Source organism: Aquila chrysaetos, chromosome 15, assembly GCF_900496995.4.
Source record: "Aquila chrysaetos chrysaetos chromosome 15, bAquChr1.4, whole genome shotgun sequence".
Classification (NCBI taxonomy): Eukaryota; Metazoa; Chordata; class Aves; order Accipitriformes; family Accipitridae; genus Aquila; species Aquila chrysaetos.
In genome coordinates, this window is record NC_044018.1 from 17271289 (window position 1) to 17288876 (window position 17588).

At 39.6% G+C, this 17588-nt stretch overlaps 2 protein-coding genes across 6 annotated transcripts in view; both read left to right on the plus strand.

Annotated features, from left to right (window-relative positions):
* The window catches only part of MBOAT2 (membrane bound O-acyltransferase domain containing 2), a 101127-nt gene extending 90494 nt beyond the window's left edge, over positions 1 to 10633 (plus strand). For both annotated transcript variants that reach the window (XM_030037713.1, XM_030037714.1), the window contains 3 exons: positions 518 to 650; positions 3201 to 3352; positions 3924 to 10633. In XM_030037713.1, coding sequence (XP_029893573.1) covers positions 518 to 650; positions 3201 to 3352; positions 3924 to 4146 — 508 coding nt within the window. In that variant the 3' untranslated portion in view covers positions 4147 to 10633. The remainder of the gene's footprint in view (positions 1 to 517; positions 651 to 3200; positions 3353 to 3923) is intronic.
* A 5298-nt stretch (positions 10634 to 15931) lies between these two features.
* The window catches only part of KIDINS220 (kinase D interacting substrate 220), an 81376-nt gene continuing 79719 nt past the window's right edge, over positions 15932 to 17588 (plus strand). For all 4 annotated transcript variants that reach the window (XM_030037263.2, XM_030037264.2, XM_030037267.2 and 1 more), the window contains exon 1: positions 15932 to 16069. The gene's annotated coding sequence lies outside the window, so the exon portion shown is untranslated. The remainder of the gene's footprint in view (positions 16070 to 17588) is intronic.

The following is a 17588-nucleotide window of genomic DNA, read 5'->3' on the forward strand; positions in this document are numbered from 1 at the left end:
TCGTCACGCTCACCTGACTGCCCTACACAGACATGTTTTCAATTGTAGTCTCTCTATTACTCAAAATTGAAGGTCGTTGTTACTTTTCCCTTTCTCCTATAAGCTGCTTTCATTTTATGAAAAATATATGTCTGACGCATCGCAAGAGTTTGTAGGGTAGTCTGTGCCTTCAGTGTAGCTTTTCAAACATACTCTTGGATGGCTCAAGATCCCTTTTTAACACCAACACCTGTCTTTGGATGCTTGTGTATCACTTCATTATAAATAAGTACCCTATGTGGTGGCACTGAGCACAGGTTAGCATTGAGGGGTTAAACTGGGAGCTGTGAATAGCTTTAAATATTTTCTGTAAGTCATAATATAGTGGCAACATTATAAAATAATAGTAAACTTCAATTGCATTGCAAATGATATGTTGGAGATGAAACTGCTAAAAGTATAAATGTACAAATGATAACTGGGAAGATTATTGGCTATTTGTCTTGTTATTTATCTTGAATTGTCTTTGACTTGCTAGAGTGTGCTATGAGCGAGCCACCTTCAGCCCAACGATCCAAACCTTCATCCTTTCTGCCATCTGGCATGGGGTTTACCCAGGATATTATTTAACATTTTTAACAGGAGTACTAATGACACTAGCAGCACGAGCTGTAAGTACCAACCAAGTATCTTCTTAAATAATAATAATTTTTGTAAAAGAAAATTGATCATGTTCTCTAGTCCAAAGATGCGCTTTACAGTTGATACACAGCCTGTCTGATAGTGGTGTTTACTTTTTTAGTTATGAGAGCAGTGGGAATGATTAATTATAAGGAGGGGGTTGATCAGTGGAAACAAGTGAGACTGTATGCAGTCTGCAACATCTTTGTAGTATATCTTTTGTGGAAGCTCTTCCTCTGTATTAACTGATAATATATTACTATGCCATGCTGAACAGGATGATGTTGTCTAAGACCATTTTGAAAAAAACTTTCTGATGATGAAAAAATCACTGATGATGAGTAGCTTAAAATTTGGAGGTCAATGCTATATATTTATAGCGTCTGCCCCCTCCTTGATTTCTGTCCAATACTACTGTAAAGATGGTAACTAAGAATGCTCCCCCTCAACCAGCAGATGAAAATCTCTAGTGCAGTTACTATTCAAAACTGGCCAGCCAGGAGTGCAGTCACATTAACACGCTTTTGCGGCTGCTATTCAGAACCATATGGAACCAGCAAATCTGCCAAGAAATCTCCCACAGTTCTGCTTGAGAAAGCTGCATAAGAACAGAGGCAGGTTTATCAGTTCCTCAATGGGAAAGAGGAAATAAATTGGGTGTCAGCTCAGAGCAGCATAACAGACCACTTTTCTGTTGAAAGAACCAGGAGAATGAGAAATGAAGCAGACTGCTCTTTATTGCTATAATGCCTAGGGGAAGGTGGTACTTTAGATTTAGATTGTTACTAACACTAATAAAACAGATGCTCCTCCTCTTTCTTCAAAAAGATGTGGGTATAGTCCTTGTTTGACAGAACTGACTCCTTTCTTTACAATAGGTATAGCTCCCTTCTCCTTTCCAGACTCTATCACAGTGAACTTTTGATATTTATCAGCCAGGGACTGGTGCAAAGCCAAGGTTCAGGGACAGTTCACAGGTAAAAGTTGTTCTGCTCTCAGTGAGGTGAGTCCAGTAAATCGGAGTGCTCACTGCACTTCGTCCTGGCCTTCGCTAGTAAGCTGCGTTGTATTCACATTTCATATGTATCAATCAATAGGCTATTAAATAAAAATATTTTGAGTTTCTGTATTAACAGGTACTTAATATTAACTGATAAGATATGTTAGAGGTACTTCAGGATGTTTATTATTTAACTCTACTAGCCTTTAACTGCAAAGTTTGGCAGCTCTGATGCACATTTTCTTCTCCCGTCATGCCTAAGCATGTATTCAACTTGTTTTACTTCCTTTAACCATTACACTTTTCATAATCAGGTGTTTACTAGGGGCAATTATAGATTTATTTTAAAAGTTGTCCTTCAAGTCCTAAAATACTAGATTTCTCTATAAGAAATTCTGTGAAACTTCGTCCAAGTTTTACAGAACTCAGGAACAAGTCACTGCACGTGACCATAGGAGAAAACTGGGGGAAGATGGCAGTATGAAGGGTATGTGGCTAGAATTACTTTTTTTACTTAGCTTAACTAAACAAAGGCTGAGTGGGAATGCAGTATCTACAGGGGTATTTGGGTAAGAAGGACAAGAAGGGTAAAAAAGGTTTTTAATGTAAAGAATGAAATCAGCAGGAGCTAGCCTTGGATGTGTTCTTTAGAACCAGGAGTTTTAAAGAAACTGAAGATTGAAGAAACTAAACTGGGTACTTTGGTGTGCAGCTGTTCAGAGAGAACTACCTCAGTGCAGATGACTGGAAAGTTGCAACTGTGATGCCAAGCTACGCAAAGGCTGAATTGAGCCCGTCTTGGCTTGTCAGCAAATAAGACCATAAGCAAGAATGACGGTTCAGTCGAAAGAAGGAGGGCTGAAGATCTACTGGTGTCTTTATAATTATAGACTTAAAATTGAACCCAAACCTGTGTGGGTTTTGGATTTTTTTAAATACCTTTGGTATGCCATTGTTTGAGCAGAATTTTACGAACAAAAGAAGACTCAGCATAGAAAATTGAGTCATTTTATAATAGTCTCACTTGATATTAGTTGCTATTAAGACTCCTGAAATACATCATTAGAACTGATATTGTGTGTGTTCTGATTTATACCCCACTTATCCTAAAATGTATCTTATTAGCAAGTATAAGAAAATGGCTTCACATATAGAAGCTTTCAACAGAAGCATTCTGGTTTTCATTTACTCCAACACTCCATATTTATAGAATGGCTTGATGGAATAGAATGTCTGCCTCATTCAGACAAGCAGTCCAAAGTTGCATTGGATTTAGGAGGGATTCATTTACTTAAATTCTGCTTAAATTCATAAATACTTAAATTCCTGTGCTGGATGAAGTGCACTATCCTAAAAGGCAGGGAATTTGAACTGACTCCTAGTGAAATTGATGGGCATTTTGAGTAGTTCAAAGGTACTTGACCAGACTGTAGCACTTAAATTCATCCTATGAATTTTGTGGAAGTGCAACAAACTCTGTACAGTAAGATAGCTGTCAAAGTTTATTCCTAAGCTAACTTACTATTATCTGCTTTTCCAGATAAGAAACAATATCAGACACTATTTTGTTGAATCTCCTGCTGTTAAACTATGTTATGATATTATAACATGGATGGCAACTCAAGTAGCAATAAGTTACACAGTCGTGCCATTTGTACTGCTCTCTGTAAAACCCTCTTTCACCTTTTACAGGTAAGCATATTCTATCTGTTTCCTTTTTCTTTTCTTTAACTTGAATAGAAGTATTTTCTGTGGCATAAGATTTCTGAAGCTATTTCAGTGATAATTATAAGATTGATTTGTTAGCTGAGCAAATGGTATTTCTGTTAAAGTGCTCAAACGTAGTTTGTGTTGTGTATGAGAAACCATGAAGTGCTCTTGTTTTCCTCTCATAATAGACTTATTTTCCCTGGGGCAGAGAAAAAAAAAAAAAAAAACAACCAAAAACAAAACCAGAGGGTACCTTTGAGATTACTATACACACTTGAACTATTCTATAGCAAGTCTAGATAATGACTTCCCAAAAGTAACTTGTGAAAAAGAAAGTTGAAAGCAGACTTCTATTCACTTTACATCTCTGTTAGAGCACTAAGTACTGTGGGGGAAGATTTCATTTCTGACTTCCCCTTTACTACTTTTCTTAAAGTAAATATTAACATCTTCCTGTCTTAGCAAAGTACTGTATGCAAGTAGGCTTATTCCTTAAGCATCCTCTAAGAGTGTTCAGATTTTTACTGAATTATTATTTTTGTTTGTTTTTTAGCTCCTGCTATTTCTGTCTTCATATTGCCAGCATCCTGGTGTTGTTGGTATTTCCATTGAAAAGAACTCAAAAAGGAAGTAAAAAGCATGAAAGCGTCCAGCCTGTGTGGTCCAAAAAACTAGAAGAAGAAAATCTTTTGCAAAAGAACAGTTATTCCACAACAAATAATAGTTTCAGTCAGAAACAAGAAATAACCTGCAGATATCAAGCATTAAAACAGTGATTGAGGAAATACTATGATGAATATATTTTGTATGTTTTCAGAAACCCATTTTTAGCACCTTTTAAAGGGGTTTGTATTTGTTTGCAAAGATGTTTAGTAAGAAAAGAATGCATTACCTAGGAAAATCACATACAATAGCAAGACTGGAAACAAAACAAATTAACCCCTCCCATGCCATGTCCCTGTGGGTCACGCCTTATATGAAGATATTACCATTATTTCAATGGGCACTCAGGACTTGCAACGTATGTCCATAGGGTCATATGTGTGCCCTTTGCTGAATGTACGTTGTGTATCCCAAGGCACTGATGGGGTGGAACAAAATTGTGTCAATTTAGGATTAACAAATGGAAATGAATTTTTCCAAATGAATGACTTGCCTTAAACCCTCTATTTACTGAAATATTGTTTCTAAGTGGGTATTTTCAAGTTTGATTTTATGTGGAAAGCATATTTCAAATATATAATACTATATGCTATAAAGAAGATAAAAATAGGAAATGCAAAGTCATTAGAAGGCTTTTGATTCTTTAAAAGGGAATTGCAATAAGCATCTCAGTATTTGGAGGGTTTTCTTAAAGTATCTCAAACTATTACAGTACATTACAGAACTGTAAACATTACTGATGCCAAATTATAGTTAGGTTTCTTTGATAAAGAGTATACACATAGCCCTTCTGAATGGATTAAAAAAAAAAGAAACACCTGAAGGTTCAGCTTTTCCAGGGCTTGATAGCTCTAATCTAGGTTTCTTTAAAGTACCGAAAAACAATAAAACACTGCCAAGTGGGCTTTGCAGCTAGAGAAGGAAAGGCAGCCATAGGACACAGAAGACAATGTGCAAAGCACCAGGATTTCAATGAAGGTGCATTTTTACCCTTAAATACCAGAAATACTTGTTCTAGAATAGAACTGTTTTACAAAAAATTATTTTTAATACTTAAAGTTGTTTTGAATTTTCAGGCATACAGTAGTTAGTTGATGATGCTTTCAGTATAAAATAGCAAAATTACCTTGAGCTTTAGTGCATAGGTAGTCAAACATGAAATTGCTATCATAACCAATTTCTGTATGCTTGATAATTGATGGCCCTTTATCCAAAGAAGTATATCAATTTGAGGAAAAGCTTTTTCTTTAAATTAGAATTTTAGATGCAAAGTTCACATCATATTTGTGGATAACATAATGAAAGAAAGAAATCCTTCAGAATATCTGGCTTACTAAATTATGGAAGTGTGTCAACGGAATAATGCAGTGGTTATATCTGTTCCAGACCATTTATTGTGATGATGGTCCCTGCTAGAGTACTGCTGTTAAAGGGCTACATTTTAATTGCTTATATTCTGTATTTTCTTGTAATTTTTTTTAAGTAAACACAAACTGTTTATCCACATGGATTTTTTTAGCTTTAAAAATGACACAAAATACTACCAGAGAAAAATAATGCAGCTTGTTGATTAATAACCTACAAATGAATGAGAAAAATTTTGTCATAATATTTCAAACCTTAAATTTTTCATCAAATATCTGGCACTAGTGGGGTGAATATTCTTAGTACCAGAAGTGCAATGATGGTCCTCAGCTTTGGGGATACTACCATGCAAAAATAGTCACAGTACTTCTGGCTTACTCTCTAAAGAACCAGATCCTAAGTCAGGTCAGAGTTGTTTCCTTGCTGTGATAGTTCTGTGTCTGGCCTTTGGCTCCTTGCCTAAAACTCCAGGAGGATAAAATACCTTTTCCATATACGTATGTTACTAATTTACACAGTTAGAAAGGGGAAACTAAATATGAAATGAGAGTAGATGAGCGGGGATGTTTGTTGTTTCAGTAACAGCTGTATTATCTTTAAGATAAAATAATCTGACTTCTAAATCCTTACCTTGTTTACCTAAGTAGACCTCTGGTTACATGGGGTTGTGGTTGTCATATGCCTCTTTGAAATGGCATTATGGTTTTTTTCTGTTGTTTATAAGTAAGGGCACACTAGTTTCTTTGTTTGATTATCCTTATTAGATACAGAATCAGTAAAGCTATTTTTCTGCCTTCTGTTCTTGAAGGGACATTCACGTAAAATAACAAATTAGAATTGCATATTTCTGGATGGGTGAGTAGAATTAGGGTTAATTCTTTCAGCATTTGTTGCTGTTGAATTTAAATTCATCTTGTTGGTGCAGTCTACATATCTACCCAAACAAGCACTTTTGGATGCCAGTATAACATTTCATGTGCCATTTTTCCCATTAATGTTCTGGTACTCTTGTTTTGTGCATGTGTGCCCATATGTGCAATGGAGGCTTACTAATTCTTCATCATGAAATATGAAAACAGTTGTAAGCACTCCCCGAAAATAAGGAGGTTTAGGATAGCGAAGACTGGTACTTCAGTGTGAGTGAATTCACTGGTACAGTTTTGTTCAGAACTTTTGTATATGGGGAAGTTAAAACAGCTAAGAAAATATGTATGTGCTGTAGTTGGGCACAAGTGACAAGATACGGGTTTCAAAATTGGATGTGACTGGTGTCTGTATGTAATACAATTACTTTTTTCTTCATGATTTGAACCCCTTAAATAATAGCAACACAAGAAAATTATGACAACTAATTAGTTCCACACAGAATTTATTTTTAAGTATAGTGTCCTAGAATTTACCCTTTAAATGTTATTGCTGAATATAAAAGTACTTTGAACCAAAATCTGCTCTTCATGCAAATGAATTCTCTTGGGGACTATGGAAAGAGGTTTTTTGTTTTAATGGCAGCACTCTGATTTTAGTCAAACAGGGGTTTTGTTGTTGTTGCTTTCCCTCTGATTTACTCATTTTCTGCCTTGCTATCGCACTGGATGCTTTTTATCCATTCACTCAGAAAGTCAAGAGCAGCCAGCCCTGATGCTTTAGATAATTTTTAGGTTTTACACATGTCATTTTATAATACTGAATTTGAAAGGATGGCGGTGATTTGCTATTGCTCTTGCTGAGAAAAATAGAAAGTAAATTTCCTAGAAATATTTTGGGCATGAAGGAAACATGGTTTTAAGTATTCTTTCACTGATTAACTGATGTGTATCCAAAAGGTGAAAGTGTTTTTTGTATTGCAGATCAGCACACTATGAAAATTAAATATAACATATCATTCATAATTTTATGGTGCTTTGCAGATATTTGCCTATTGTGAACAATTCATTCAGGCACTTAATGAATTAATGTTAGTAAATGTAGTCACCCTGATAGTAACTATTTGCTTGCTTAACCTTTTTTAACTTTCACAATTCTGTATTAATGAAAGATGTATATTATATATTTAAATAATACTTTCAGTGGTGCCTACTACTGTTGTAATAGGGAAGGCTTTGTTAGCTTTACAGTTACAGACATGCCCTTCTTATTCAGGAAACTTATTCTTCCATGGCCATTCCTTAAGTTGACATGTAGACAAGATTTCAGTACTAGGTGACATTTTAAAATATATTACCAGGTAAAAATATTGGTATGCATTTCAACATGCTCTTGATAACAAATCATACTTTAGTGAGAAGACTTTACAAAAAGATCTTTGTATATTCCCTGCTCTATGCTGACTTGTGGGATGAGTTTTACCAGTATAGTATATTATTTATTAGAAGAATTTTACACTGAAATAACTTGTTCTGTTTCCCCTATGGGAATAAGTAATATAAATATAAATACTATGCTTGTATGACAGGATGCACACTAGGCAGTTGTGCCTCTTCTGATGGCATTGATTTGGTTAGTGGTAAAATATCCTCTGATGCAGAGGAGACCTTTATGAGATCTTCACCTCCTGTCAAATTCATATCAAAAGTAATTTTAACAGAGTTTGGAGCTTTCTCTCAGAAGCTTTGCAAACAAATCTTCAACAGATTTGTTTAAATACATGGTCAAATGTGTCTTCACGTTTGCCTGCAAATGTGTCACTGTTACTTACATGTAAACTTTCACATGCTCAGCTTTATAAGTTGGCCTTGAATGATAAAGAAATTTAAAAGCACAAGTTACAGTAAGTTAGGCTTTCATTTCCCTTATCCTTAAGTCTTTCGCTTTATAATTCTCATTGAATTCTGAAATCAGGTTTGAGAATTTTTCATTTTCAATTAATTGCCATTTATGTTGAAAAGTGATCAGCGTTAGAAAAACAGATGGAAATAAATTGAAGGGGTTTAGTATGATGCAGACTCTACATACAAAAAATACACATCGGTTCTGTGCTGATTCATCACAGCATTTCACTACATGATTAGCCTTTATGCGTTTATTTGGGTCCAGTAATACTCTGAACGGCACTTGGGAGTATTTTCAAATTTCCTGTTAAAAACTCAATTGGCTGTAAGTACTTAAGTTAAACAAGTATTTAAATGCTATGCTGAATAATTATCTAAGCAATCTCTAGCGAATTGAGCCTACTCCCACTGGATTACCAGAGCTGTCTGGATCTAAGCTAGTTTGCACTGTCGGTCTTGATCTTGTTCATAGTCATGGTGGAAACACTGGCTGTGAAGACGTCTCTGGTAAGAACATGTCCCGTCAGTGGCCGGGGGGGTTTACCACAAGAGTTTCTGGAGGGAGCTAAGCCTACATGCAGAGCTTGACAGAGGATCTACTTGCTTGTGACCCAGGCTGCAGCTGCTCTATGTTACATCTACCTGAATTTTTGATGTGTTTGCTGTCTTAACCTGGACATTGTGGAAACACCATGAAATCCAGGCATCCACAAAGTCACTCTGCAAGGTTACAACTGCAAATACTGCAACAGTTGCTTATTATGGTCAAAACTAAATGAAAGCTAAAAATTAATGTCTTAAAAACTTGTTTTCAGATGAGCTTCTTATGTTTTTTACAAAACCTAACCATCAACTTACCAATTTTCATCCCGTTAAATATTTAAAACGTAATTTTGCTCACTTTAGGTATACAAAAGGCGGCAAATTTTGCCACTTCATCATCATCTGTGCATTAGCTGTGTGTCCAGTGACTTAGGCCTGGTTTTGGTTTTAGATGTTTTTAGATTTTCTAAATCCATGTGCATATCCATACAAACATTGTGTAAACTTCATGAATTGACAAACTGTAGTTACATATAGTGTGCATAAATATACTTAAAATAGGCCATATCAATATTTACATGAGGTAGTGTTGAGCCCTCTAGTTGTACACTACATCTGCTGAAGGCTGCTGGGCTCCATTCTCAGCGTACTAAGCTTTCTGCTTCCTAAAGTGAAAATAGAATCCGCTGGCTATGCTTTAAGTAGAAAGTAAAGGGCTTCTTTCACTCTGTTTGCAACACCAACCCTTACAGGATATTCTGCTGCAGGCTATGAATACAAAATTTGACTTCAGATATATGACTGAAATCTGAGTTAGGGCCACTTTTGGAGGAAACTTTTTGTATTAATAGTGACTCAGTCCAGCACCTTATTCCAAACTAACCTCTTGGCAAAAGAGACCTCTGCACAATCTTCTTCCTTCCTTTTGTTCTCTGAGGAAGAACTACCCCAAGCTGGATTTTCATTTAGGTTTCACTACAATATGTCTTGTGAACAGATAGCTGTGGTCCATGCTGTAGTTGGATTAGGCTTCCAAATGGTGATGATGTAATCTGAAACAAAAAATAGAGAAACAGGGTGCCTAGAGACCAGTAATCAGAATAGTGCAACACCACATATTAAAGGTGCAACAATCTTTTGTCACAATAAGTTAAGAGTATTTGCCTATGCATATTTTGCCTTTCTATGTGTTTATCAGTTCTCTACATCTTTTCTTTGTACCTTCTTTTGTCCAGTGGTGTTGACTATTTCTATGAAGAATCTTCTGATGTGTCTTACTGTGACAAAGGTGTCAAAATGATACAATAATAATTAGGTAGTTATTCTTAAATCCCAGACCTCAGATGTGTTCTAGATCAGTTAGAAGAGAACATTCAAAATGTATTGGATGGAAAATAGTGTAAGATGGGTAAATATAGCATTATTCAAAGATGTTGTAATAAGTTATTCAATTTAAGAATTTAAAATATGGAACTTTGTTCTTTCCTGCCTTGGTTACACATTCAAGGGAATAGTTTTACCTCAATGCAGAAGTAGTTATGCCTCCAACTACCCATATGTTAAGGTGAGAAAACACCCCTAAAAGTGGATAGCTACAGTATTCCTAAATTTGCCTTTCCTGGTTCAGATTATAATGCATTGTCGGTGAATTTCATTTTTATTATTCCAAAATATATATTTTTTAAAAAGTGTTATTTTTCAACAGATCCATAAACTAAGTGTTGGTGTATGGTAAAATTAAAATACCACTGTTAGTTACACTGTGATTGTGATATTTTAATAATTACTTATTTCTAATTTGTCTCAGCAGTGCTGCAGAAGCAGCATGCTGTTATGTTTTAAAGGTGTTTTTAACTTGCCTATAAATGTTTTTTTCTAATTTGTGTCTTTAAATCTGATTAAACTGTAGTTTAAAAAAAGTGAACTTGTTTTTCTAAATTCTTTGGTGTCTGTGAGTGCTAAAGAACAAAATTATTTTAATGCAGTTTCTCCTTTTAGATTACTAAACATTACAATGCATGCATTTACACTGTTACTTGGACTGTTCTACTTCAAAATTGCTTTCATTTCATTTGTTTTCTAGAGCTTACATACAAACATATGTATATAATTGTTTTCCAGTAGAGCTGGTAAATAGAATTTCAAGTTTAGCCTCTTGTTACTTGGGAAGGGTACTTACACAACTTTAAACTCTCCGTCTCAAAGCATATTGCTGCCTCATGTGCACTGCTTCTGAATATGACAACTCAGCTATTTTTAGCTTGAGAAATGAAAACCTTATAACTAACAAATCAAAATCAGTTTTTTGAACAAGCTGCTGCTTTAATTGATGATTCCAAAGGAGCAGGACTAAATGTGTACCATGCATGTGCATTTTTTTGCTTTTTGAAACTGGACTACTAGGACTCACTCCACTGTGATAGTTTCTGTTGGCTGGTGACAGTACGTTAAAGCAGGCTGAGACTCCTTGACCTACAGGTTCTTCACCATGTGTGTTTAGGTTGTTACAGAAAAGAAGGGATATTACATGTCACTACTAAATAAGGGCTGTTTCCATCACTTCCTGTCTCATACTGAATCTTGGTTCTTTCTTCTCTTGATCTGGTATTAATTCTGCTTCAGTACAAACCTTGTAAAGCCAATATAAGTTTGTGAAGACATCCTCACAAAGATCTGTTTCTGCAAGTGGTCTCACCCTAGAGGAATACTGGAATGTGTGTGTTGGTCTCTTGGAAGGCCCTACTGTAGTAATGATATTTTTAAGCCTTGTGTGTTTAGAATTCTTTTTTAGCAAGCTGTGTTGTGGGAGATAAAAATACTTGCCATTTCAACACAAAGGACTTACAGATGCAATTTTAGAAGCTCTGGTGATTTCTGTCATTTCAACCAGAAGTTAGAGACTGCAGTGGCAATTGCCTTCTCAAATATGCATTCTCAGTGGAGTTGGTCAGGAGTATGAAAAGTATCTTCATGAACTAAACGTTTACTACTGCGTTTAGTGAAAAGCTCATTTGAACAGATTAAGATAAAACACAGCTTTCTGCTACTACTTTAGGACGCTAAGACTTGTTGGTGAATCTGATTATTCATATGATGGAAATTTTTAACTCTGCTCTTTCAAGGTACTGAACAGAAAGAATCCTGATTAAGAACATCCCGGAGCCAGAAGATATTTTCCTGTGCCTATAATTAACTTAATTCCATGTGAGTAACTTCCTGATAACATGCAGGATGTTTTGGCATAGAATACAGAAATAGTTCTAGGGGAGGATGTCTTCAACCTACTTACTACATTAGAGTTGGAGACCTGTACCCTCAGCACAGTTTACCAGTACATCTTACAGATCTTCCTGGGATGGCCATTTATAGTAGCAAGAGAGTTATTTCTCTGTGGGGGTTACTCATTATCTTTACAAACTATGACAGTAAAAGGACTCCACACTTTTATTCTAGTTATTCTGCTGTCACAAGAAAAAACATTCAAATACAAATCAAGCATGAGATAAAAACCAAAACACTCGTGTATTACACATGCTTAAAGCAATGTTTTCCCAGTGATTTCCTGATGGGATACCTAAATTACTTGACTGATAATTAATAACTTATTTCATGGGGGAGAATTCCATGCCAGCTTTCCTTTTGTTTGAAATATGGTGATCTTTGTGTCAAATCCTCCTGGTTTGCCCTCCATTGCCTACTTTACCATTTAGGTTGTTACACCATGAGTAACATGGCTGCCCGTGTACTCTACCCCATAACAGCCTCTTCCCATATTAATGCTTTTGTCAGGTGGCAAAAATATGCATATTACATGGCCATGATTTTGATCAATTAAAGTCGTGGAAATGGGAGGAAGGAAAAAAAACCAGTTTTAAGTACTATGGTAATTAGAATAATAAGCTGCTTAATAATTAAAGCACAACAATAATTTTTAATTTATATTTTTATTGGGTAGATGTTGAAATATGAAATATTGGAGCAATTTTGTGCCTGAGGCAAGCTTGGTTACTGCGACAGTCCAGTTGTTTAAAAATTAAAAGATTAAAAATCATACATCTATTATGAGGGAGGCTAAACAAAAAGGTTAAGAATTACTTGAAAAATGCACTTAATGTTTTTTCGTTTGGCTGGGGTTTTGTGAGTCTTGCTAAATTTTATCCACTATTTTGGAGCATTGAATATCAACTAACCTTGGGGACAATTTCCAAGCACTTGAAGGACAAGAAGGTGATTGGAAATAGTCAGCATGGATTCACTGAGGGGAAGTCATGCTTGACCAACTTGATAAACTTCTATGATGAAATGACTGTCTCGGTAGACGAGGGGAGAGCAGTGGATATTGTCTGCCTGGACTTCAGTAAGGCTTTTGACACTGCCACCTGTAAGATCCTCATAGAGAACCTGTTGATGTATGGGCTGGATGAGCTGACAGCAAGGCGGATTGAAAACTGGCTGAATGGCCAGCACCGGAGGATGGTGATCAATGGCACGAAGTGAAGCTGGAGGCCAGTAACTATAGCTGTGTACCCCAGGGGTTGATACTGGGTCCGATCCTCTTTAACATGTCTGTTAATGATCTGGGTGATGGGGCAGAGTGTACCCTCAGCAAGTGTGCAGATGACACCAAACTGGGAGGAGTGGCTGATATGTCAGAGGGTCGTGAGGGTACCCAAAGGGACCTCAACAGGCTGGAGAAATAGGCTGATGGGAACCTCATGATGGTCAACAAGGGGAAGTGCAAAGTCCTGCACCTGGGGAGGGGTAACCCCATGCACCAGTATGTGCTGGTAGCCACCCAGCTGGAAGGCAGCTTTGCAGAGAAGGATGTAGGGGTTCTGGTGGTCACCAAGTTGAACGTGAGCCAGCAACGTGCCCTTGCTGTAAAGAAGGGACTTCCAGAGGTCCCTTCTAACCTCAACCATTCTGTGATTCTGTGAAACCCTGTGGGAGATGGAAAAGCTGGAAAGAGAAAAGAAAATTGCTTGGAAGAAGTTTTTTATTTTGTTGGATTATATGCTCTAATGCAGCAGTTTACAAACATCAACATGTATTACCTTTTTAAAAAGCATCATAAAAATCAAGTATTTCTATACAGACTCTGGAAAATTTTTGCTCAGAGTTAAGTATCACTTAACTTTTGTCATATTATTAATATAGTTTTGGGGGGACAACGGTTAAGAGATTATTTTAAAAAGTGTTTGATGAGAAGTGGACTGCTTTGTGTGAAATCATAACTCTTAGATTCCAGGTTCAACCCTTCAGTGGAACCATGTTTCATTGCCTATGTGAATTAATCACTGGTGGGAAAGTGTTGTTTCTAATGTAGGCGTAGGGTACAAGTAGAAGAGCACAAGGATGTCAGCAGTTGGACCGATCTGTAGCAAAAGGGGAAGAAGGTAAAGAACCATACAGAAAACTCTGCCTTCCCTGCCTGTGTATTCCCGCTGTGTGTACAGTTCCTTTGTACACAGGAGGGAAGGAGCTACTGGCTCTGCCTGATAAATTTGTAGCTGCAGGGTGAGAAGACAGCTAACACCTGATGGGTGGAAACACTATGGTACTGGAATAAGGATTTGAGTGATGAGGAGATCATGAAGTGAGAGATTAATATACATTTTAGTATAAACTCTGAAAAAGGAGTAATATTTTGAAAATGTTTGAAAATCCATTGTCAGACTGTTGTTTCTCTTGCGTACATAAGATTATATGGATGCTTGAAATGTCAGGACTGCTCATCCTTTAGCAGTGGCCCCTGTGCATACATTCAGGTAGCACAGAGTGAGTACTTTTCAGCCCAGCAGTAACTGCAGGGATTCATTCATCCTCCATCTGTTCATGTTGCACTTCTATTGTGTAAATAAGAAGAATGTCCTTTATGTCCTTACTTTCTCTTGGTTTTTTTTCAGCTGAATCAAGTGTTTTGGTGCAAGATCTAAGTGGATTTAGCTTTTGATTTTCAAAGCTTGCTCTTTTGCCTTGTATTATCAACTTCTGTGCGTGTAAGGAAGTTGTTTATTTTATCTGGGTGTGAAGAATTTCTTAAGGTAATAGGAGAAACCATGCTTTAAAAAGTGAGCAAAAGCACTTGTAGCACACTTCCTGGTTATAAGTATTCACTTTCTGGTGAGTGATAATATAATTATTTGGGATATATAGGAAGCACTGCCAGATGTTTCTTCAAGAAGCTAACAGTGAAGGCTCTTTAGAGATGGAAGATCTCAGTGTTGTAAAGATTTTAAATCAGTGCTTTGACCCTTGGGAATCAGTAACCTTACAAATAAGCAGGAATATGGGGGCTGTACTCCTTTCCCTTGCTGGTTCGTTGCCACCCTTTGTTGCCATCCCGGGTTTAAGCTAGGTTCCGTCATCTCTTGGGGAGGTGTTATTGCTGTAGTCATTGGAGATCATCTCATCCAGTTGTCCAAATGAATTAAATGAAGATGCATCTGTTATCATGGATTTGGACTAGGCTGAAGATGGAACTGACCTTTTCCAGTCATGGGATGCGTTTTATCATCACAGAAAGTACAGACTGAAGAACTGTAAAATGCGTTGGAAATGGCGTCAGAAGGCCACAGCCACGCACGCCCTGGCCCGGGCCGTGAGGTGGGTTTTCAAAATACCCGCAAAGCTGCTCGGGCACCTGGGCTGCGGGGGAGGTCTGGGAGAAGCTGGTGAATCTCAAGGTTTGTGGTGTGGTGTGGTGAGGTGAGGGGTTTTTTTTTCTCTCCCGTATCTACCAACGGCAGCCCTTACCTTCCGTTTGAAAACCACGCTTTCCTCGGCTCATCCATCAGACGGCAATTGTTAACAATTTTGGTTTTTTTAATCCCTTTTCTTTCGGAGAGCAGCCCCGGGGTGAATGCTAAGGCGGTCACTGTGCTGCAGCTCTCCCGGGGCTCCCCATCCTGAGGGGAGCGCAGCCGGGCTCAGCCCCAGCCCCGTCAGCCGCTGCCGCTCGGCCGGTGGGGCCGCCGCGGAGCGCGGCGACTCCCTGCCGCTCGGCGGGGCTCCCGGGCAGGCTTTTTTTGGCTTTGGGTCCCCGTTATTAGCTGCCGGTACAGGTTATTAGGCCGCCCGTCCCGCGGGCTGGTCGAGGCGCGTCTCCCGCCGCCCGCGGGCCGCCTCTCCCCGGGCCGCGGCGCCCGGCAGCAGCCGCCCTCCCTCAGGGCGGTGGGCGGTGCCGCCCCAGCCCACGTGACCAGCCCGGTGAAGGGGCGGGGGGGAGGAGGGTAGAGGGAGGTAAGATGGCGGCCGCCGGCGGTGGGGAGTGAGGAGCGCTCGGGGTCGCTGCCTCCCTGTCGGTCTCCGGCTGGGCGCGGGGAGCCGCCCGCAGGGGCCGAGTCCCGCCGGCCGTGGGGTGAGTGGCGAGAGGAAGGCGGGGAGCGGGGGGAGCGCGGGCCGGGCGCGGAAGGGCAGGGGAAGGGCACGGGGGAGGGGGCGCTCCCGGCTGACAAACAAAGGGCGTCGCGGGGCCCCTCCTCGCCGCCGCGCCCGGAGCTTCTCCCCCGCCGCCCCCCGGCACCGGCGGGGCCGCCGGGGGCTCGCTGGGGAGGGGGATTAACGGTCGCGGTGGGCTGGCGGGGCCGGTCCCCTCCCGGGCCGGGCTGGAGGGCCGCGGGGCCGGGAGCAGCGGCGGCGCCCGGGCCGCTCCGCCCCGGCCAGCCCCTGGGGCTCCGGCAGCGCTGTGTGCGACGGGCGGCCGGGGCCCTCTTCGTGGGCGGCGGGGATATCGTACCGGAGATAAAACGGCCCGTGGGCTGCCGCAGGCACGGCCGGGTGTCGCTGTCAGCTCCGCCCCGGGGGTAGGGGAGCCGCCTGTACCGTTTTTCTCTCCTTTGCTGGACTCGGAAAGAGAGATACGAGCTCGACCCGTCAGGAGAGTTTGGCGTCTGATTTCCGCGGTGAAGAATCGCGGTTTGAGGTTGGGAGGGAGCTGGGCAGGTCATCTGGTCCAGCCCCCCTGCTCGAGCAGGGCCGCCCGCAGCTGGCTGCTCGGGACCGCGTCCGGGCGGCTTTTGTGCATCTCCAAGGATGGAGACTCCACAGCCTCCCTGGGCAACCCGTGCCAGCGCTGGGTCGCCCTCACGGTGACAAAGTGTTTCCTGATGTTCCGACGGCACCTCCTGTGCTCCAGTTTGTGCCCATTGCCTCTGGCCCTGTCACCGGGCACCACTGAAGAAGTTGAGCTTGAATAGCAAGATCCCTTAAGGACGGGGCTTTGCTACTTCTCGTATATGCTGAAAAATTCGTTGGGGCGAGTGCATTCCCATCTGTAACTTTTGACAAAGGATTCATGCTGGAGTAATACGTTTTTTGCTGGAAAAGTGTTTGAATCACGGGAGTAATTATCTGACACTCCCTCCACCCCTTTGTCAAGTAATAAAGAAATGGAAGGATTTAAAGGAGTTTTTTTATCATGTCAGAATACATAAGAAAACCCACGTGTTTGTCTATTGACTGGACATTTGTTCTTTGTTCTGCAGTGGTGGTTATTTAAAGTAACTCAGTTACCAAGAAATTCAAATCTACCTGAAGTCCTGTCTGACCGCAGCTTCTGAAACATGGCCATATTAGTTTAAAAATCTTTTTAACAAAGAAATCATCGTCACAACCGACTTTTTCCTTAAGTGAAAATATTCCAGAAGTTAGATTTTGTCATAGACCTTGTGGCTGTGACTAACAACCCCTTGATCTTATGATACAGAGAAATGCCTTGACTTTATGAGATAGTGTAAGATGATATTGTAGACTTTCTCGGTGAACTTTTGTGTGTTTCATACAGGTTTTGACAGAATTGATTTATATTGGTTGGTGTGATTTTTTTAAAAAGCTTAATATTGATACCTGTTTCTGTTTACTTTCTTTCATTTAAAGTA